This window comes from Hyaena hyaena, unplaced genomic scaffold (assembly GCF_003009895.1).
Source record: "Hyaena hyaena isolate Hyena2069 unplaced genomic scaffold, ASM300989v1 scaffold_599, whole genome shotgun sequence".
NCBI classification, from domain to species: Eukaryota; Metazoa; Chordata; class Mammalia; order Carnivora; family Hyaenidae; genus Hyaena; species Hyaena hyaena.
This window is the reverse complement of record NW_024081230.1, coordinates 1,105,237-1,128,973: the sequence shown is the minus strand read 5'-3', so window position 1 is coordinate 1,128,973 and position 23,737 is coordinate 1,105,237. Positions and strand designations below refer to the sequence as shown.

The following is a 23,737-nucleotide window of genomic DNA, read 5'->3' as shown; positions in this document are numbered from 1 at the left end:
AGTCCATACTGAAAGTGATTCACAAATTCAATGCAATCTCTATCAAAATCTCGATGGAATTTTTTTTTTTTACAGAAATAGAAAAAAGGCTAAAATTAATATGGAACCCCCCCACACACACACCCCAAATAGCCAAAACAATCTGAAGAAAAACAAACTGAGGCCTCACATTTCCTAATTTCAAAATATATTACAAAGCTACAGTAATTAAAAGAGTATAGTACTGACATAAGAACAGGCATATAGACCAATGGAAAAGAGCTCAGAAATAAACCCATGCAGACATGGTCACCTAATCTTCAACAAGCATGCAAAGAATACATAACAGAGAAGGGATAGTCTCTTCAACAAATGGTAGTATTGAAAAAACTGGACAGTCACAGGCAAAAGAATGAAATCTGACCCTTACTTTACAGCATACACAAAAATAAGTTCAAAACAGATTAAAAATTTAAATGTTAAACTTAAACTATAAAACTTGAATAGACCCTTCTCCAAAGAAGACATACAAATTGCCAAGAAATACATGAAAAGATGCTCAACATCATTAATCATCAGAAAAATGCACATTAAAATCAGTGTGCTATCACTTCACACCTATTAGATATGGAGAAACTGGAGCCCTGTGCACAAGTGGTGGAATTATAAAATAGTGTGGTCACTATGAAGAACAGTATGGAAGTTCCCTAAAAAATTAAAAATAGAACTAAATGATCCAGCAATTCTACTTGAGTATATCCCCCCGAAAAACTGAAATCAGGATCTCAAAGAGATTTGCGTGTTCATTTCAGCACTATTCACAATGGGCCAAGATGTAGAAAACAACCTAAATGTACACTAAAGGATGAATGGGTAAAGAAAATATGATATATACATACAATTAAGTATTATTCAGTCTTTAAAAAATTAGAACATCCAGGGGCGCCTGGATGGCTCAGTCAGTTAGGCATCTGACTCTTGATCTCGGCTCAGATCATGATTTCACAGTTCTGGAGATGGAGCCCCACATCTGGCTCTGCACTGATAGCATGAAGCCATTTTGGGATTCTCTCTCTCTCTCTCTCCTTCTTTCTCTCTGTCTCTCCTCTGCTCATACTCTCTCTCTCTCAAAAGATAACCATTTAAAAAAAAAATTAGTAAATCCTGCCATGTACTACAACATGGATGAACCCTGAGGATAAAATGTAAATTAAATAAGCCAGTCACATATGGACAGGTATTTCATGATACCACTTATATAAGATATACAAACTAGTCAAACATACAGTAGCAGAGAGTAGAATGGTGGTTGCCAAAGGCTAGGGGGAAAGGGAAATGAAGAGTTGCTGTTCAATGGGTATAAAGTTTCAGTTAATACATAATGATTAAGTTCTAGAGGTGTGTTGTGCAAAAGTGTGCCAATAGTTAAAAATATTGTATTACACACTTATTATTTGTTAAGAGGGTAGATCTCATGTTAAGCGTTCTTAACCAGTTAAAAAACTTTTTTTTAAGAAGAAAAAGATAAAAGAAATTCCACAGGAGATAAGTTTCAGCTGGGAGCTCTGGAATCATGAGCATTCAGTCTCCAGGGCTGTACCATCCTTTTTGATCAAAGGAATCCACGATAGTGGACATGCATTGTGGGGCATCTCATTATCAGTACCTTTGGCCTCCAGATCTGAAATGGTGAATGACTTTATTGTGAAAAGAACAGCATGTGGATTTTCTTAGGACATAAAGAAGAAAATAATAATTAAAAAAATAAAGGAGGTATTAATAAATCCACCATCACACAGAGAATTCTAACACACTTCCTTTAGTATTGAAAGATGAAGCAGACAAAAGATAACATTACAATAAGTCCATACTTACATAAATAAATGAATTGAAAGTGTTATGAGGAATAAGATATTCGCACAGTTTCAAAGTATTTCTCCCCAAAATACTTATTAATCACAATGTGAAAAAAATAAGTTTACTTAGAGAAACCTGCAAGACACCACTTAAATCAAGTGATCAAAGTGTACATCACCAATAATGGTACATATCAAAATTGTGTGCTAGGCCCTAATAGAATTCATTGAGAAAAACACATTACTATTGTGATATTCTTACTGAGAGACAAAACCCAACTCTAATCATGAAGAAAAAGCAGACCAATTCAAACTTGACATTCTATATAATAACTGGACTGAAATTATCAAATTTATAAAGATCATGAAAGTCAAAGAAAAACTGAAGAATTGTTCCATATAGAAGGAAACACTTGACAAGTAAATGCAAAGACAAAGACAAGGGATCCTGAACTGGATCTCTTTGCTCTAAAGGGTGCTGTTGAGACAACGGCTTAAACTTACATGGGGTCTGAGGCTTAGACGGTAGTAACGTGTCAATGTACATTTCCTGATTGTGATTATAGTATCGTTATACAAGAGAACGTCCCTCATTTGTCGTATTCAGGGGTGATGGTGCATCATGTTGCCAACTCATTCTCAGGTTCATCAGAAAAGTTCTTTTGTAACTTTCTTGCAATTTTTCTATAAGTATAAGGTTGTTTAAAAATATATAAAGACAAGATGTACTAAGCACTCATAGAACTGATGAATGCAATCTTTCATACATATTTCTATGGAAGAGAAAAATATGGGATATTCCTAACTTGATCAACTTGATCTCAAGATCAAATCAAGGATAGTACAGACTTAAAATGGAGTCTCATGGATAAACATAGAAATGAAGCTTCTACCAAATTAACAAATTGAACCTGGTAATCCGCAGTAAAAATAATTATTCCAGGAATCCACAGATGGTTTAACATTAAAAATACATTAAGAGCAAAAAAACATGACTAATTCAATAGATATAGACAAAGCATTTAATAAAACATAATAACTATTCATGGTAAAATTTTTAGAAAACAAAAATAGTAAATTTCCTTAACTTGATAAAAAGAGTATTTATCAAAACCCAAGAGTAAATATCATACTTTTTGAAAAATCATAACAAGTACTCCCTTAAAATCAGGAACACAACCGTAATCTGCTTTCACTGCTTCTATTTTATGATGTTCTATCAGTGCCACTAAGACAAGTAAACATAGTAAGAGGAAGATCAGAATAGAAGAAATGAACTGCCATTATTCACAAATGACATTACTATTCACATGGAAAATAATAAGAGCTTGTAATTAAATTATTAGAATTAAGAGAGGTAGATAAGGTTGGATATAATATCAATATACAAAATTATTTTTCATACAGCAGCAAGAAATAAAAAGTAAATTTTTAAAAGATGTTACTAAACAAAAACAAGAACTTTTAACAAAAACAAGTGTAAGAAGAACAAGGCAAAATTATCAGTTTATTGAGCTATCAAGACTTACTAGACTAAAAGCAAGGTATTATGCTACCATGCAGAAGCACTCAATCAGACAAATGAAACAAATTAAAATGGCTATAAACAGGAGCACCTGGGTGACTCAGTGGGTTAAGTATCTGACTCTTGTTTCAGCTCAGGTCATGATCTCACAGTCTGTGAGATCAAGCCGCCCTATGCTGGGCTCTGTGCTAACAGTCTAAAGTCTGCTTGGGATTCTTTCTCTCTCCTTCTCTTTCTCGATGTCCCACCCTCCCCCCCAAATTAATAAATAAACATAAAAAAAAACAGTTAGAAAGACACTGGCACATAAGTGGACATTTAATATAAAAAAGATGGGAAGGGGCGCCTTGGTGGCTCAGTCAATTGAGCATCCGACTTCAGCTCAGGTCATGATCTCATGGTTCATGGGTTCGAACCCCATATGGGGCTCTGTGCTGACAGCTCAGAGCCTGGAGCCTGCTTGGGGTTCTGTGTCTCCCTCTCTTTCTCTCTCTGTCCCTCCCCCACTCATGCTCTGTTTCTGTCTCAATAATAAAATTAAAACATAAGAAAATTTTAAAAAGATGGAGAAAAAAGATGGAATTGTTGATTTATGGTAAAACAACGGAGTATGGAATAAACAGTGTCAACATTACCTATCCATATCCAAAAAAAAATTAGATCCATACTTTATACCACATGCAAAAATTAGAGATAGTCTAGCAATCTAAATGTTAAAAAACAAAACATCAACCTTTAAAAAGAAAATACACTTGTTACCTCAAAATGGGGAAGACATAAAAAGCACATATCATAAAGAAAAAATGATAAATTCAGCTACATTAAAATGTAAAACTTTTATTCACCAAGTTATCAAAAAGAGCGAAAAGAGATTCCATTGCCTGGGTAAAAATATTTGCAAAGCATTTATATCCAGAATATATAAAGAACCTCTATAGTTGATGAAGAAAACATTAACAGCCCAACATAAAGGCAAAAGATATGAACAATGCACTTCTTAGGAAAACAAATCTGAACAGTCAGTAAACATCAAAAAGATGTTTCATCTCAGCTGTAATCAAGGAAATGAGGGCCCCTGGGTGGCTCAGTTGGTTAAGTGTCTGACTTTGGCTCAGGTCACGTTTTCACAGCTCATCGGTTTGAGCCCCACATCGGGCTCTGTGCTGACAGCTCAGAGCTGGGAGCCTCCTTGGGATTCTGTGTCTCCCTCTTTCTCTGTCCCTCCCTGGCTCACACACTCACTCTCTCTCATAAAAAAAAAAAAAAAAAGAAAAGAAGAAAAGAAAATGAAACTGAAACAACATTCCATCATTTTTATATCTCTCTGCTCTTAATATTTTAATAATTTATTACAAAGATAGAATAAAATAACAAAGATAAGAATGATTACACAATTTGTTATCTTACTTCTACTAGTGTATTTATCTTATCTAGGTTATATGAAAAGTTATCTGAAAAATGAGCACTAGGTTTTAAACACTATCCAAAGAGATTTTCTCCAGAGAAAAAAATAAATCTATTTTTCCCCATAGAGAATTCTGTCCTAAGATATAGAAATAGATCTAGAGTGTCAAATTAATAAGCCTAACATTCTAACTGTGCCACCAGATACATACTTTTTTAGTCTAAACTTGAATATTACATATGCTAATTGCACTAATATTTACAGCAATGCCAAATGACATGATCATTACAAAGTCTTTTTAAGGTAACAGTTGCAAAACTTCTAAAATTATATCCCTTTGTTCTTTTCTATGATCCGTCCTTTGTGTCCTATTTACAATACAGCTTCTGCTGCAGTCGTATTTAAAAGAAAAAATCATGCAGTGATAAACTGAAGTACAACTTACTTTTGTTTCACTTATTACTTTATATACCATACTCAAAGACTTGAAGGGTTGAAATTAGATTAAAAGTTAAGTAAAATAACAGTACCTCACAATGCTGGCGAGAGGCTTGAATTTCACATTCATATTTGTTCTTTACAGATTCTAAGCAGAGTTCTCTATAGATTCCTGCAACCAAACACAATAACTCTGATTACGTTAGCATTCATGAGTTTCGTTATCACTACCCTACAGGAATTCTGTCCAACTGTATTTTATAAGATGAATCAGGAATAAACTGACAAGTCATTCTAACTTAATCATTAAAAAACTGAAAATAAAAAGGCTCAGTTAAAATACATATCAAAGCAGACTAGAGAATTAAGAATTCAAGAGCTAGAAAGAAACTACACTGCAAATTTTAGTTCTTACTCCATTCTTCTGAAGAATACTCCTAAAATGTTTGATAGAGAATGATCAAAATGAAAATAAAATTCCTTTCCTATGAAAAGTAATCACTCAGGACCATAATGGAAATAGTCAATAATTCTGGTTTCATTAACCATATATTCTCAAAGTAACAAGTGGATACCAGAACAAACAAAACTACTATTTTTTTTAACTATTATTTACTTTCAGAGTCCAAACTTTCCAAAAAGATTTGATGTATAAACTGATACAACCAAAGGTATAAACCGATACGACACTTCAGTGCTCCTGACTTTTCCAGAGAATGGATGCTCAAGAGAGTTTAACTTCGAGCTACAATGCAATAGTATAAAACAGGCAACACGGTGTGCAAATACACAATCACAAAAACGTAAAACAAAGGCTCTGGATATATATATACCAAACTCAGTCCCATAGTTGACCCTAGAAATGTGATTCTTTCTTGTGCAGTTAAAGGCATGGGACAGGTATCTGGAACTATGCCATCCGCCACACATTTACATACACACTATTTTTTGTACATGGCAGAAAAGTGAATAGCTGACTCAAGTAATATTTCCTAAACATCCAGTAATTCTCACTTAGTTCTTTTAGAATGTCAAAAAAAATTAAGGACTTGTTAACTTCTCAGGGTGTGGTAAGCCAATATGCAAAAATAGCAAGTATCATATCATCTACATATTCAATATTAAGCATTCAAGAATAAAATTTGGTTTAAAATAGATTTAATACAAAAAGAACCTATTATGAACAATGCCTTAGGTATTACATAATAGGTAGAGTAGGATCAATCAGTGTCTCCCAAAGAGAAAAAAGTCAGCATCTCCATTAGTTAAAATTCAGTTTTAGTCTAACTACGAAGAAACATAAGTGATCTTCAAATAGATACAGTCATGAGTGCTAGGACACAATTCTGAGGCTGGATCCCAATTACTAACAAAAGGCTGAAATTTAACCATACAAGTATAGTGTATTTTCATTTATTCACAGCCACAAATGAGTGACCAAACTTATCAAAATAATAAATTATCATTAAATTACAGAGTTGAAGACTAATTTCCTATTCTATAACGTCCTGATCAAACATTTTGTCAATGGTTTTATAAATAAAAAAATCCTTGTCACTCCTATAGATGAAAAGTACTAGAGTATTCAATTGAATCTAAATTTATGTAACAGGAAATTAAACTGAAATACTAACAGTTGCTCTTAATAAAAGTATCATGTCTCTAATTGTTTCACATGTGGAAGTATCCTCTCAACATTTCTAGCAATCTGATCCCCCATGGTAGCAAAGGGATGCAAGAGACATTTAATAAATAACTGTGGGCTAACTGAGTGAAATGCTCTGTTCGCTGTAAATATATTTGTGATTTCACTAACAAGAAACACTCACTAGACAAACACCTTTTAAATCTAGTGCAGAGTTGATATTCTACTATATGGAAAAGATGTTTCACTTTCCTACCTGCTACCTTTGTACGAATTTGCATATTTTCTTGTAAAGTTGCCAGTGGTTCCAAATATTCTGGTGCTTTTCCAGCTATGACTTCTTGTAGTTTTGCATCCACCTGACTTAATCGTTCTTTATAAAGTCTTAACAAAGCAAAAATTAAAATATTAATTTTAAAAGCCCAACAAAGGCTAACAATTTACCATTTTTAAACATTACCTCTTCCTAATAGCATTCATATTCTAGTAACCTATCAAAATATTTGTCTTGATCTTAAGTGAAAAACTCAGTTACATTACTTGACTTTATGCACAGAATCACAAAGTAGATTTTTTTTTAGATACATCATTCTTTAATGATTAATTCACAGTACAGAAAATACACCTAAGCTACTAATTTTTGGCACTCTAGCTGTTTGGTTTTGTTTTAACTGCAGAACAATAAATCAATTCTAGGAGAAAAGGTCATTTAAACACTTTTAAAAGAAACGACAAATCGGGGCACCTGCGTGGCTAGGTCGGTTAAGCATCTGACTTCAGCTCAGGTCACGATTTCACAGTTCGTGAGTTTGAACCCCGGATCAGGCTCTGTGCTGACAGCTCAGAATCCGGAGCCTGCTTCAGATTCTGTGTGTCTGTCTCTCTCTGTCCCTCCCCTGGATCAAGCTCTGTCTCTCTCTCTCTCTCTCTCTCTCAAAAATAAATAAACATTTAAAAAAATTAAAAGAAACCATTTTGAATAATTTAGATATAAACATTACTAGTTGTCAAAATAAATAATTCTGTGGCTTCTCTCTACCTTTCCTGAAAAAGAGTTGGTATTTAGCCAACTTGGTTTTTTAAAAGCGCGAATAGGAAGTAGAGTGCTGAAGGTAAAAGCCAATGGCTACAGAACTTGTGTCCTGGCATACCCAGTTTGTCTGAACTGCAAATGAAGAAGTATAACAAAATGATTGCTCAGTGGATGCAGAAATGAAAAATGGGGCCAGAGACCCCTGTGGCTGTGTTTATGAGTTTACATACAAATACCCTAATTTTCCAGCTGTCACACCATTAACTTCACCTTGGTTATCAATGACAGAGTACTTCAGATGACTCAATGCTTATTTTTGGCAATAATCCTGCAGGATAGAACTCTTTTTTTAATCTTTTTTTTTATGTTTTATTTATTTTTGAGAGATAGACAGCATGAGCAGGGGAGGGTCAGAGAGAGAGGGAGACACATCAAAACAGGCTCCAGACTCTGAGCTAGCTGTCAGCACAGAGCCCGACATGGAGCTCAAACCCATGTACCATGAGACCATGACCTGAGCTGAAGTTGGACGCTCATCCAAATGAGCCACCCAAGGCGCTCCTAGGACTAACTCTTTTTGACAGGAAGATATCTACATTGTCATTCTTTACAAAAGGCACTTTTAAAGTGGCTTTGTGCATTTCATAGACATCCTAAAAATTTCAAAGCAGATTAACAATTTAAGATCACTTTGTAAATTCTTTTTTTTAATGACATTCATTACTTTATCAAAGGTGAAGAATGTGTCATAATATGTCACAATAATGGCATGGAGTAACTTCTAAAAGAAACCACTGATTATGCTTGTAGGTGTTAGTATAATTAGCAGTTGGCTTTTGAAAACATTACAATACCTGGCTCTCATACAACATTATCTTTCCTCTTAAAAATATAAACCAGGGGCACGTGGGTGGGTTAGTCAGTTAAGCATCCAACCCTTGATTTCAGCTCAATCGTGATCTCACAGTTCATCAGACTGAGCCCCGTGCTGAGCCTGCTTGGGATTCTCTCACACCTTCTCTCTGCCCCTCCCCCACTTGCAATCATGCATGCTTATGCACACTTGTACACACTCTCTCAAAAATCAATAAATAAACTTAAAAAATAAAGAAAATATAAATCAATACAAGAAGACAATCAGGGAGGGGGCTGGGAGGACGGGTTAAATAGGTGACAGGGATCAAGGAGTGCCCCTGTCATGAGCACCAGGTGATGTAAGAAATTGTTGAATCACTATGTTGGGCACCTGAAACTAAAATAACACTATGCATTAACTGGAATTAAAATAGAAACTTAAAAAAAAAAAAAAAAAAAGAAAATCAACATTGAGTGTCTATAATTGACCATTATAATTAGCATAAAAATTTATATGATTCTGAAGGAATCGAGCAAGTTTGAGTGTTAATACAACAAATATTTAAAAAAAATTTTTTTTAATGTTTTATTTATTTCTAGGAGAGAGAGAGGAGTGTGAGCAGGGGAGGGCCAGAGAGAGAGGAAGTCACAGACTGAAACAGGCTCCAGGCTCTGAGCTGGCAGTCAGCACAGAGCCCGACACAGGGCTTGAACCCACGAACCGTGAGATCATGACCTAAGCGAAAGTCGGATGCTTAACCAACTAAGCCACCCAGGCACCCCACAACAAATATTTTTTTAAACCAAAATGGAAAAATTATCGGAGTTAACTGCCAAAATAATACATTATCATCTCTGGGTTAAATGTTTTAAAAGTCAAAATACAATGATAAACGAATGTGCAAAGTCAAAAAGCTACAACATGATAGTTACAGTCTTCGAAATCATGAGCACAACTTTAGGCAAAATGTTAAAAACTCAATACAAATGATGACTGTACCTGAAAAACATCATACTCAAACTATTGATAAGGTATCCTGAATAGGCGGTGAAAGGTCTTGAATGAAGAGTATATATGAATTAACAATATTCAATTAACCACCCTTTTAAAAGAATAGATTCCTCAAAATCAGTATCATTTCAACAACCTTAAAATCCAAGTACCAGGGGTGCCTGGGTGGCTCAGTTGGCTAAGCATCCGACTTCGGCTCAGGTCATGATCTCACGGTTCATGGGTTTGAGCCCAGCGTCAGGCTCTGTGCTGACAGCTAGCTCAGAGCCTGGAGCCTGTTTCAGATTCTGTGTCTCCCTCTTTCTCTGACCCTCCCCTGCTCATGCTGTCTCTCTCTCAGAAACAAATAAAACATTAAAAAAAAAAAAAATCAAGTATCAACTCACCAAAGGCAAGAATCAGGAGTCCCTCAACAGCAACCACAATACTATTCAGAGTAGCTGCCCAATTAATGTTTACTGGATACTGAACATTGAAATACATGGAAATTTGGGTGATGGAAGTTCCTCTTTTTTAAGGAAGTGGAAGAACCTTCCACTAATATCCAAACAGCAAATGGTGGATTTTCTGCCTTATGAAACAAGGGCTATTATGCCCTCTGGTGCTAGAACAGGAGAAGCAGGATACCTTGCTGATGTTGTTGTTATCACTGTATCATTATATCTCCCACCTCTTCTAAAGAGGATTTGAGACTCCTTACAGAGATACACAGTACAACAGAATAAAAATAACAACAATGCAATTGGGGCAGATAAAAATAAAAGAGATAATTATAAACCTGATGCAAAGATTATTTCTTTATAAAACACATTCCTGGATACCAATTTCTTCTTCTTTTTTTACGTTTAGTTTTGAGAGAGAAAGTGGGGGGGGGAGAGAAAATCTGAAACAGGCTCCATCCTAGCTGTCAGTAGAGAGCCTGATGCAGAGCTTGAACCCATGAACCATGAAGATTATGACCTGAGCCAAAGTCAGACACTTAACCAACTGAGCCACCCAGGCAACCCCGGAAACCAATTTCTTGAGAAAGAATCCTATTAATCGTGGAATGGGTCTACTGTTAATAGTTTCTGAGATGAATGAGGGCGAGGAGAAATGGCTGGTATCATAATAAGCCATGAAAATGCAAAATTCAAGGCAACTGCCAGCCCCAAGATGAACAAGAGTAGGCTTAAAGAGTGACTAGCTGCAAAGTTCTCCTTTGTAGTATATTATACTAGAGCTTTACAGTAACTGTCACTTCTTGGGTAACCATAAAATACACTTTAAAAGCTCAATAGGTATATCTTAATTGTATGAGAGTTATTCATTCATGGATTACCATGCTAAATACAAAAATACAAATTTGCTTCCTCTTTTCCAGAATGATCCTGGATTAACTCTCCACGTTGTCCAAATAATGGAGCCCTTGGGGATCCAAATTAATTCAAATTTAAAATCAATAATGTATAGGAGGACACTTATGGGGATGAGCACTGAGTGTTATGTGGAAACTAATTTGACAATAAACTATTTGTAAAAAAATAAAATAAAATAAAATAAAACATTTAAAAATAAAAAAATAAATAAAAATAAAAATAAAATCAATAATGTAAATCTTTAGAATAAAAAAAGGATACCATGTTTTTTAAAGCCAAAATTTTAAACTTTGGATTATTTATATCAATATGTTGCACTAGCCTGGAACATTTATATGTTCGCCTCTCATACCAATGAAAGTTAAGACCAGAAATGTCATAAACAGCAGGATTCATTTGATAAACAAATCTGACCCCTTTTAGTCTAGCAATTCCAGATATTAAATACACTTTCATCTCTTCTCTGGGCCTCTCCAGGAAAGAAGTAGGAGAAAAGAATAAATAGCAAAATTATGAAGAATTAATGAACTGAAGAGCCAGCTTCTGAATAAATCAGGGTGTCTATATTCTCAAAGTGTCTTTCATTTACAATTCCTAATATGTAACTATACCCCCATGACCTTGCCAGCAAGTTCTGAAGTAAAAGCTCACCTTTAAGATTTTTTATTTTTAATCTGCATCTGCATCTATTCTGTTCTCTCAAATCACTGGGGCCCATTCTTGTGTAACCGACTTCTCATAAGAGTTCTGGCATTATAAAGAAGGAAGGGAGAAAACAGTATCTAATAAGCACCACTATGTGCCAGCCAAGACTAAGAATTTCACCTACTGCTCATACAATCCCAACAGTTCACAATAAAATAGCTACTATTATACCTTTCTAATCTGCGAAGAAAACCTGGATTCAGAGCCTATGCTCCTTCAACTACACTGTATTTCCTTCAAAGTAATGTGCCTTCGTGGAAGGAAGGTCATAGTACTAGGAGGTAGAAGGCCTGACTTACTTTATCACTTGCTGACGAACTACAGGCAAATCACTTCACTCCTCTGAGCATCAATTTCCTCACAGGTAAAATGGAGATAAGGCCATCTGCCAACCTTACAGAGTTGCTTCCAGAAGCAAACTAATGTGAAAACATGTATGTATTACCCAATTCTAAAATTTTTTAACTGCTATCTTTATCCAGTTATTTAACAAAGAAATAAATGAAGCAGTTTAGAACCAAGGGTCCAACCACCCAGGGAAAACATTTTAATTACCAATATCCACATAGAACTCTTACTATACACCCCCAACCTGTCTGAAAATACTCAGTTTAGTTAATGAGGTCTTCAGCAGGCAAACAATAGTTGAAGCCTCTTTTAGATCAGTCTCATAAAATACAAAAAGGAAAACACTTCAGTGAATAGAATTTCTCTTGTTCTAGTATACATGTGACATGGTTGGGATTCAGTGATAATGACCTTCTAACATCACTACTTACTGATCCTTGAGATCGGTAAACTGTTTTTCTAGATTGGACATTTCATCTAAACATTCCATTCTTCTTCTTTCACAGTCTTCATCATCCATTTCTGTTAATAAAAAGACAAGTAGCAAAGAAAAAACTTAATTTTATGTTCCAAATTATCTGAATATTAATTCAAATGGCTAAAGAAAAAAGCTGTAATATGAAGTTAGATATGCAAGGCCTATATTAAGCCTTAAGAGAAGATAAACATTTTTTTTTTATCCAAAATAATTTCCACTAAAGGTTTTAACCTAAAATACAACTGAGAGTTAAAGCTATAACAATCTCTAGACCTTCTTATTTTTATTCATTTAAAAATCATTTTAAAGGACTGACATCGAGCTTTACTTTGAAGTAATGAATCCACTTTTGGTTGATTTTCCTTCAACTCAACAGAACTTAAGGCACCAAAACCATTATGTCCATTAAGGGTTAACACTGCTCAAAAACACTTTCAGAATTCTTTCAGAACTGCTTACATGACTGATTTGCCAATCACATAAAAAACTAATCTCTGTTTACCACCGGATATGTTGGTCTCTTACTCATATTCCCATTGTTCCCTCTCTCCAAATTCCTGTCAGTAAGTGAGAAAGAGGAAAATGAAAAGAAAAACAAGCAAACTTTTGAAGGAAAGCAACTGTTAATTACCAGCTCTCTCCTATAGTCCATATCTTCTATTTTTACATCACCTGTATTTCAACACTTCAAAATAAGGGAAGCGTAAAATGATCTACATCTCGATCTTCACCAAATAAAGGTCAAGCTCTAAGAAAGAGTTAAATACACCAATAAACTACAGGGCTCATTTTTTTTTAACTTTCCTAAAACAGATTAAAATTATTTCTGTTCTTGGGGCGCCTGGGTGGCTTAGCCGGTTAAGCGTCCGACTTTCGCTTAGGTCATGATCTCGCGGTTCGTGGGTTCGAGCCCCGCGTCGGGCTCTGTGCTGACTGCCAGCTCAGAGCCTGGAGCCTGTTTCAGAGTCTGTGTCTCCCTCTCTCTCTGACCCTCCCCTGCTCACGCTGTCTCTCTCTCTCTCTCCTAGAAATAAATAAAACGTTAAAAAAAATAAAATAAAATAAAATAAAATTATTTCTGTTCTTAATAGCTTACTCCTTGGCTATTTAAAACTTGGTCTCTCAACTTGACAATAAACTATTTGTAATAAATAAATTAATTAATTAAATAAAATAAAATAAAACTTGGTCTCTCAAGATGACTCACTTCCCAGTATCTCTGGATACTAGAGGTTTTTTTCTGTAGCTTTAGGACCCGCTCAGTACCAATGTCTGAGAAGAACAAAACTGTGTAAGTTTAACATGAAAGTCATAGGGCAGAAAAGAAATGCTTTCACAAGAAGCAAAACTGCATAATTTATTTAAATAGTATCTTTGCGCTTAAAAAATCTGACGTATCGTTCAAGTTATTACATTCTTCACAAATTAAGTTGTCCATTATTTTCTGAGAAGGAATCAGTGAAAACTCACAACAGTCAACAAAGAAATCAGAGAAGGAAAATTTTAAAAAATAGATGTCACTTTGTGAGATCCTCAGCTCCCATCAAAAAAAAACAAAGAACACTTGGAGATAAAATGTTTTACAAATCTAGAAACTGTGTTCACACACAACCTAGGTGTTCTTTCTCTGTATTGCTCTTTTGTATCCCACCTGCATTCACAGCTATGCGGATGACTTCCAAATTATGCTTCCTATCCCAAGTAGGTTCCAAAGCCACATTTCCACCGTCAGTTGACACTCTTGACTTACATATACCATGAGCACCTCAAAAGCAACACATCTGAAATACTCTATCTTCCACCTTCATCTCAAATCTTTCACTTTTCTATTTCTACACCTGCTACCACCATCTCCGTGTAGCTGGGGTTTTCTCTTACCTTCACTCCTAAACTCGCATTCACCAATCGTGTCTTGTGCTTTTTTTTTTTTAATTCCTTCACATCTATACTTCCTTCTCGTTTTCTAGCTCAAGTCCTTCTCCCAACAAAATTGGTTTCTCTCTCTTTTGAATAAGCCTTAAACGCCAGCAGCCTTTGCACTTTTTCTTACATTTGTCTCAAGCTAATATATCACCCCAATCCAAATTCTTCCATTTTTCAAGATAATTAAGGCAATCCCATCGTCTTCAACTAGCCTTTTTCTGGCCACCCTATTCATAAAAGATTTCCTCTGGCCTTTGAAATCCTACAGCATTGTTTACAGTTAAGTATTCTCTTGGCAGTGTGATCAAGCTCTGGTTTATGACAGCTGTTTATTGAGAGCAGATCATAACTATTTATTTACACCTCACACTAAATAGTGTCCAGTGCAGCTCAAGGAAGTCACTCATAAATGCCTATTTCTGGATGGCTAATTTATTGATTGAAATTATGTACTTCCATGGAGATTTGCTTCAAAAGAGAAACTTGAAAAGAAGGTGTCGGGGCATTAACAGACTGTCATCAGTCCTGCTTTACATGGCCCAAAATCAGGCCAAGATGAAAAAGTTTTAATTTTAATTCTCATCATATGGAAAAAAGAAAATCCAGGCAGGCACATATTCCATTTCTCTTTTTAATAACCATCCTGAAAGTTTGCAAAATTCATCTGTGATGGTCATCTGCCCTCCCATGCACCTACCCCCCCCGAAAAAAACCTGCAAAAAACCTGAAACAGCTCCAAATGAGAAGAGAGCGCAAGAAAGGATTTCAGAATTTCAGAAAGAAAATTTCAGAGTTGCCCAAGATCTGCCAGTTTATAAGTATATGAAGATTCAAAATCACCCCTGATGTTGGACTGTCAGTCTTGCAAAGTTCAGACAGATGCTGTAAATGGGACAGCTCCAAGTCAGCCCCCCAAAGGGCGATGATGTCAAGTGCTGACAGGCTGACTTGGAAGCTGAGATTAGCAAATTCTAAACCAGCCAAGAGCCGGCACAAATCTAACCGACCTCAGCCCTGACAACCCACGTTGATAAGGGCTGCAAAGATGAAAAGTAAGGAAAGAAGCCAGTGGTCTGGGCGTAAGAGGCATTTCTAGGGTCTCCCAGACACGCCACAGGGCATTCCCCACTTCGGTCGACAGCCGCGGGCACTGCCCAGAGGTCCCCAAGGCGGGTCCGACGGCGAGCAGGACTGCGCAGCGACCGGGGAGCTGGACGAGCCCAGGCCCGCGCCCGGTCCCGCCCCGCCAGCCGGGAACCGCCTGGAGCCAGGCAGCGCCCCACGACGAGTCCGGGTGCTGCCGAGGGCCGGGAGCCAGTCTCCGCCCCTTCCCTCTCTCCCCGCCCAGCACTCCCAGCAGGACGCAGCTGCCCGGCGTGCGGAGAGCGGCCTGTCGTGCGCCCGGCGCGAGGACTCAGGGTCCCGGCCCCGGTGGGTTGCACACCTGAGCTATCTCCATCCTCGGACACCGACGAGCTCTCCGTGTCCTCGTCCTCTGAGCTGCTCCCCTCGTTTTCGGCGTAGTCCACCTCCATCTCATCGTGATGGTTCGTCTCCTTCTTATCCCCTCGGGAATGGACTGGCATTTTCCAGCCGCGCCGTCGCTTCCCACTCCCGGCGCCCAGCCCAGCCACCGCCGCTTCTATGAAGGGCGCGCCGAACGCCCCGACCCACCCAGCGGCCGAGCGCGTTCTGAACCCCCTCAGCTCCTCCCCGCCCCCGGCCCGAGCCTCACAACCTAACCCGCAAGCTCTGCGCTGGGAGCTCTGCCATTGGTGGAGGCAGTCCTCGAGCCGGGTTGGGTGGAGCTTACCCTGCTCGGGTATGGTTGGTTGCCCGTAATTACGGCGCGGCCTTGCAATGTGTTTCGGGAGTTGTAGTCCTTACTGCCTAGACCTGCAGGGGCTGCCGCCTTCCAAGCTTCAACAACCCTGATCACTTCTTGCCTGTGGACTTCAAGTCCCACAAGGCACAAAACCTGACAGACTCGATCGCGGTGTATAAACTAAACAGAAACAGATTGTGTGAATTTGGTCTGTATTTATTCTTTTCCCGCCAAGTGATTGTCTGGCTCCCTGGCTATCCATGATGTTACTGTCAGATGTGAAAAGGTGTTTTGCCTGAGGGTTTTCCTCCGCGTTGAGTCTGGAGGAACTGGAGAAATCTCTTCTACCTAAGCACCTTTATTACTGCTAGTAAGCTATTATATTTAATAAGTGCAGACGATGACTTGCACTTTCTATGTTGTACAAAATCTTTAAATCGTTCTTGAAACCTTTGCAATCAACAATATAGAAGGGAAGGAAGTTTTACCTTGGCATTTTCATCTAGTATCTTTTGCATTCATTTTTCTACTACTTATAGCCTGGAGATGCCACTGGGCTTGGTTTAACTTAAGTTTCCAATGGAAAATACGTATTTGACTCAATGAAATGTTATATTATCTCAATGATAGGTAAAATAGACTCAATAAATATCATAATCACAATAACTCATATTGCTTACTTTTATTCTGTATTAGGTACCCTGGTAAGCGCTTCACATGAGTCATAATGAGTTTAATTCTCAATTTAATAGCCCTGGGGTAGGTGCTATTATTAGCCCCATTTTACAGATAAGGAAACTTAATTTATAGACAAATCTAAAAACTGTATTTTATTTTTTTTTAATATTTTTATTTATTTCTAAGAGAGAGAGAGAGACAGCGTGAGCAGGGGAGGGTCAGAGAGAGAGGGAGACACAGACTCTGAAACAGGCTCCAGGATCTGAGCTGGCAGTCAGCACAGAGCCCGACGCGGGGCTCGAACCCACGAACCGCGAGATCATGACCTAAGAGAAAGTCGGACGCTTAACCGACTAAGCCACCCAGGCGCCCCTAAAAACTGTATTTTAGAAGACAGAGCTTCTTCTTGAAGTGGCAATTTGCTATTGAAATGTTTCATAGAATATTGTAGATTGTACAGTATTTGTTTCTCAAACAGGAGGTCCAACGACATTTGAAAGAGAATGGCAAGAGTATCCAGGCATAATTTCATTAAAGTTAGATTTAGAATTTAATGACAAACCATTTCAAGTTCTATCCGTTTCCACAGGGTAAAATCCAAAGTTTTGGGCTTTATTATCTAGTGTCAACCTTCCTCTCTCCTTACTATATTCTCCAAAACTGAACTTTTCAGTTGCTAAACAGACTGTTTCTCATTTCATTGTCCTTGTACATCCTATTCTCCCTGCAATCCTCTTCCACTCCTTTCCTTTTTCAAGGCCACTTTCTTGACAACGTGCATTACCAGCACAGCACCTCCACCATTCATATGCACTCATGCCTCTTTAGACAGCTGCTGTACTCTGTACTTTGCACCTTTACCATTTTCCATCACACGGTATTGTGAATTGTTTAGCAGATGCATCTCACCTATTGGCATTGTGAGTTCCTTGAGAGCAGAGACTGCATTAGTCTGGGATGCAATTTCAAAGGCATACAGATATCAGGCAGGTAAAGTTTAAGGATGGAAACTGGAAGGGTATGAGTACATGCATATACATTATGTGAGTGGAGTGGACTAAAGGAGGCAGCTATTTTAGGTCCAGCCGATTGCTACTCCATTACAATTCTAACTTAGAGGTTGGACCTTCCAATTTTTAAGAGAAACTGAATATTTAGATCTCTATGTGAAATATCCAGATTTGTTAACATTTGCTCAGATGTAGTTTTGTTGTTGTTGGTGGTGGTGGTTTGGTTTGGTTAGGTTTCTTAAACTCCAAGCCAAACAAAAGCAGCTATGGATAAAATCCCTGGCCTCTGTTGGGGCACCTAACTGGCTGAGTCTGTAGAGCATGTGACTCTTGATCTCAGGATTGTATGAGCCCCCAGTTGAGTATAGATATTACTGTTATTCTCTGTTATATCAGAAGCTAGCAGAGTGTGTGCTAAATAGATAATAATAGCTTAGATTTCTGGTCACCCTTTTTGTGCATTCATTCATTTAAGCTTCATAACAATTCTATGAAGTAGATACAATTGTCTTACATTTTGCAGATGAGCAAACTTAGGCACAGAGCAGTTAGATTACATGGCCAAGGTCACACAACTAATAAGTAGCAGATTTACAGTTTGAGCTTAGAGAGTCTGACATCAGAGCCTGTACTTAACCACCAGCATACAGTTCCCCTCTGGCAGGTGCATTCTGTTTCTGCTGTTCAAAGTAAAATGGGGGGTGCCTGGGTCGCTCAGTCAGTTGAGCATCTGCCTCCTGATTTCAGCTCAGGTCATGATCCCAGTGTCGTGGGATCAAGCCCCATGCCAGGCTGCTAGCTGAGCTTGAAGCCTGTTTAAGATTCTCTCTTTCTTTGCCTCTCTCCCCAACTCATGCACTCTCTCTTTCTCTAAAATTGAAAGAGAGAGAGAGAGAGAGGAAGGAAGGAAGGAAGGAAGGAAGGAAGGAAGGAAGGAAGGAAAGAAAAAAGAAAGAAAGGAAGGAAAGAAAGAAAGGGGGAGGGAAGGGAAGGGAAGGAAAATGGAACTTGTGAGGTGGCATGGATTCTAACCCTGGTCCTGCTAGTCACCAACCACTTAATTTGGCAAACCACATAACCTCTGGTCGGTTGTAAAATGAGGAGGTTGCATTATATTATCTTTAAATTCTCTTCCAGATCTAAAATTCCTGTCATTATTATACTTGTATTTAAGGCAGACAGAATAATAGAACATTATCCAATTAGAGTAGCATGATGGTGTTTTGCTTAAAAAGAGAGTTTCTCTCCTGCTTTCCCAAACAGAATTTAGAAAAGATGTATAGGGAATGTAAGAAGGACCATCAAGGGGGCGCCTGGGTGGCTTAGTCGGTTAAGCGTCCGACTTTCGCTTAGGTCATGATCTCGCAGTTCATGGGTTTGAGCCCCGCGTCGGGCTCTGTGCTGACTGCCCGCTCAGAGCCTGGAGCCTGTTTCAGTCTGTGACTCCCTCTCTCTCTGACCCTCCCCTGCTCACACTCTCTCTCTCTCTCCTAGAAATAAATAAAAATATTAAAAAAAGAAGAAGAAGAACCATCAGGAACAAAAATTAATAAGCTGGACACGAATATTGTCAATTTAGAAAATACAAGTTAATGTAAAAAAAACTAGGAAAGCAGAATGAAGTTTCCTCAATCAAGGCAGTTAAAGAGGTGGTAAGGATGTTTTACATTTACGCAGCAATTTCCATCTTCCATAGGTCCTACGTGATCATTAGATACATTCTAAGTCTCAATTTTCATTAATCCTTTCATGCTTATCCATTTATTGAGAGTCATCAGCAAAATCTATTCTATCTTCACTCTCTCCTCCAAACAGATCCTTCACTTTCTTGTTCTGAAGAAAACGTGGCTCTCCCGCAGGACCTTTGCACCCCTGCCCCCACTGAGCCTTGTCATGGACTAGGTGCGTTCTTTGTCCTCCTTGCTCCTTCCAGATGATGCTTCCTCCCTCCTCCCTAAAACCCCCCAGCTTGTCTTCAGGATACCACACAGGATCTCTTCTTGTGGCTACCGTCTGCATACCCTCTGGATCACTGCCCCTCTTTTGAAGATTTTAGCTCTTGCTCATTCTTTCCAATGGAATGCCTATCATAATTCTTGGTCATTTGAGTATTCAAGTAGGTGATTTTATACCACTCCATTTCCTATTGCATTTGCTCTGGTATAAAGTAGAGACATAAAATAATTTTGGCTTTATCCTTCTAGTTTTCCTCCCCTTTGGGGTAACTTTTAAAAATCTTTTCATGGACTATTTTAATATTACATAGTAATTTAAACAGTAAGTTATTCAGTATAGTATATGTATGATACAGTACTCACCTCTAATAAACTTTCTCAGATCTTACATTTAATCACATTTGCTCCAGACTCCTCAATCCCAATTCTCCCCTTCCCTTTCGAAAATAGCCATTATCCTGACTTCGGTGATTTTGATCGTCACCTACATGTACATACTATTTTTGTATATTTATGTATCCATAAATAATATATGGGACTGTTTAACATATTTCAAAGTGCTCATATTTTATTTTTTAATTTTTAAATGTTGATTTATGTATTTTGAGAGAAAGAAAGCACACACAAGAGGAGGGGGAGGGGCAGAAAGAGAGAAGGAGAGAGAGAATCCCAAGCAGGGTCCTCACTGTCAGCCCAGAGTCTGACTCAGAGCTCAGGCTCACAAAGTGAACTGTGAGATCATGACTTGTGCTGAAGTCAAGCGTCAAGTGTTTAACCAACTGAGCCACCCAGGTTTCTCTAAAGTGCTCATATTTTAAAGTAGTGGCATATACTACACATCATCCTACAACTTCCTTTGTCGTCATCAATTTTTTGAGATTTATCCACAGTGATATGGGTGGCTCTAATCCAGTTATTTTAATCTGCTGTCAGATATTCCATTGAGTACATGTATTCCTTTGAATGAATATTTAAAAATTTATTATTTGCCTATTAATGGGCATTTAACTTGATTTAAAATTTTTTATTATTAAAAACAATTGCCTCAATGAATATTACTGTATGTATCTTTTGGGCCTTATGTGTGAGGATTTCTCTAGGTCACTGGTCTCCAAAGTGGGGCATATGTACCCAGAGAGTATACCCTGGGAGACAAGAAGAAAATACTAAAACCTCCATTTGTATAATATTCAGTTTCATCTTTGTCTGGAATAAAGCAGATATACAGAAGCAGCTAGAAGTCCATTTTTTACACTGATTCACCCTCATTATGCTTACCTTGTGCTTGTTTTAAATCAGCAGATCTTGCCTCTGAAGGGAGATGAACTTAATTCCAATTGTCACCACATGGTGGAGCTGAGATGTCAATGTACAATCCACAAACCTTGTCCCTGCTGAGTGACCCTGGCCAGATGCTGGTAGCTGGAAAAACAAAGGCAGAACACCAGAGGCTGCAACTGATAGCTAATACTCAGGGTAAACATTTGAATCATTCAAACTTAAAGGGGCCTTTGGGACCTACACTGACAACTGGATGAGACCAATTTATAATTATACCAATTATATGAGACCATGATTTCAATTGCTTAAGAATGAAACTACCTAGGGGCGCCGGGGTGGCTTCGTCGGTTAAGCGGCTGACTTTCGCTTAGGTCATGATCTTGCGGTTCATGGGTTCGAGCCCCGCGTCGAGCTCTGTGCTGACTGCCAGCTCAGAGCCTGGAGCCTGTTTCAGAGTCTGTGGCTCCCTCTCTCTCTGACCCTCCCCTGCTCACGCTGTCTCTCTCTCTCTCTCTTCTAGAAATAAATAAAATTTTTTTTAAAATTTGAAAAAATTAAAAAAAAAAAAGAATGAAACCACCTAGGGGCGCCTGGGTGGCTCAGTCGGTTAAGCATCCGACTTTGGCTCAGGTCATGATCTCACGGTTCATGGGTTCAAGTCCCACATTGGGCTCTGTGCTGACAGCTAGCTCAGAGCCTGGAGCCTGTTTCAGATTCTGTGCCTCCCTCTCTCTCTGACCCTCTCCTGCTCACGCTGTCTCTCTCTCTCTCTCAGAAATAAATTAAAAAAAATTTAAAAAAAGAATGAAACCACCTAAAGGTGCTTGAAATAGCCTGTTCAGTGGTTTAGACCCATCCTTGTATTTTCTATTTGCAGAAATTAATTCTGGGATTAGTTGAAGTATAAATTTAATGACATTTCTGCTAGCATGTTTATGTTATTATTATTATTCCACTGTCTCATGGCTCAAATTATCATGTTCTTTTCTGCAGTCTAATTTTTCTGTTCTTTTCTGTAACTAATTTTTTTAAGTAGAGAATTTTTCTTTGTCTCTAAGATTTTTCTCAAGGATAAATATTTTATATGCAGTTTTATTTTTAATCTGTATTGTTCCTCTAAAGATAATTTTTCTGTGTAAAGTGGATATCTTTTGTTTTGGCCTCCCCACTGTCCATGCCCTTTTTGAGGTAATAGCTTCCTGACTCTCCCTTCAAGAACCCACTTGCTCCAGTCGGTCCATAAGGCTCAGGTGACCAATCAGAACCTTATATTCTCTAGTTCAGGGATGGACGTGTAGACTGCCCTAGGCCATGATGGGCATTGCCAGAACTTTTATCGGAGCTATCATGGGGGAGTTTTGTCCTGTGAAATTAAAAGTTCTGCTAAGCCTATGTGAGCTTCAGTTTTCTGAGACTATTTCTCCCTCCATGTGTGACTGGAACAGGGCAGCAGGGATAGGAACCAACACAGAGGAAAAGCAGTGCTAAAATGGAAAGATTCCTGACTGGCGCTATTTAAGTACCTGGATCCACATATGTTTGATGTTAATCCTTAGACTTTCAGTTACATGAACCGATAAATTACTCTTTTTGCTGCAGGTTTTTTGCTTGGTTTTGTTTGCTTCTTGCAGGTGAAAGTGTTCTGACCAAAACAGCTAAAGACATACATGTTTTTTTAATAGAAGCAATTAATATTTTTAAATATCTCATTGTAATTTCTTATCCATTCTTATCAAAAGTCTCTTCTCATATTCATTTATATATTAACTATCTAATATATACTATATGTCAGATACTATGCTGATTTCAAGAGATATTAATTGGTAAACAAAACAGACACAGCCTATGCTTGCATAGAGTAGAGCTTACAGAAAAGTGGAGGGGTAAATATTAAAAATTAACTATACAAGTTGAGATATGCTTTGTGTTGGTGTTATGAGAGTGTATAGCATGAGACCGGAGTGAGATGAGGAGTGGGTGTCAGGTAAGGCCTCTCTAAAGAACTAATATTTCAGCTGAGACTTCAGAGGTGGGTAAGAGTTAGCCCAGCTAGAAGGGAAAGGGGGAGTACTGTAAGCTGAAGGAATAGTGTATGTAAAGGTCTTGGTGTCAGAAAGTGCTTAGAGTATTCATGTTTGAGCAATTTAGAGACCGCTGTGGATGGTCATTAGTGTTCAAGGTTGAAAGGAGCATGAAGTGAAGTCCATGAAATAGCCAAAGGTCACATCTTGCAGGACTGGGTAGATTATGGTAAGGGAGTTGTTTTGTTTTTTTAACTTAAATGCAGTGGGTTGCCATTGGGAGGTTTGTAGGAAGATATGAGAAGATCAGATTAGTGTTACAATTACATTAATTTTAAGATCAGATCTTTTTTTTTTTTTTTTTTTTTTTTTTTTTTTTTTTTTTTTTTTTTTTTTTTTTATTTTTT

General features: G+C 37.8%; 1 protein-coding gene across 1 annotated transcript in view; it reads right to left on the bottom strand.

Annotated features, from left to right (window-relative positions):
* BRMS1L (BRMS1 like transcriptional repressor) overlaps positions 1-16,314 on the bottom strand; it is a 30,952-nt gene extending 14,638 nt beyond the window's left edge. The window contains exons 1-4 of the mRNA XM_039257012.1: positions 16,005-16,314; positions 12,591-12,681; positions 7,105-7,232; positions 5,296-5,375 (exon numbers count right to left, since the gene is read on the bottom strand). Of these exons, the coding sequence (XP_039112943.1) occupies positions 5,296-5,375; positions 7,105-7,232; positions 12,591-12,681; positions 16,005-16,146 (441 nt within the window). The 5' untranslated portion in view covers positions 16,147-16,314. The remainder of the gene's footprint in view (positions 1-5,295; positions 5,376-7,104; positions 7,233-12,590; positions 12,682-16,004) is intronic.
* Positions 16,315-23,737: the final 7,423 nt, after the last annotated feature.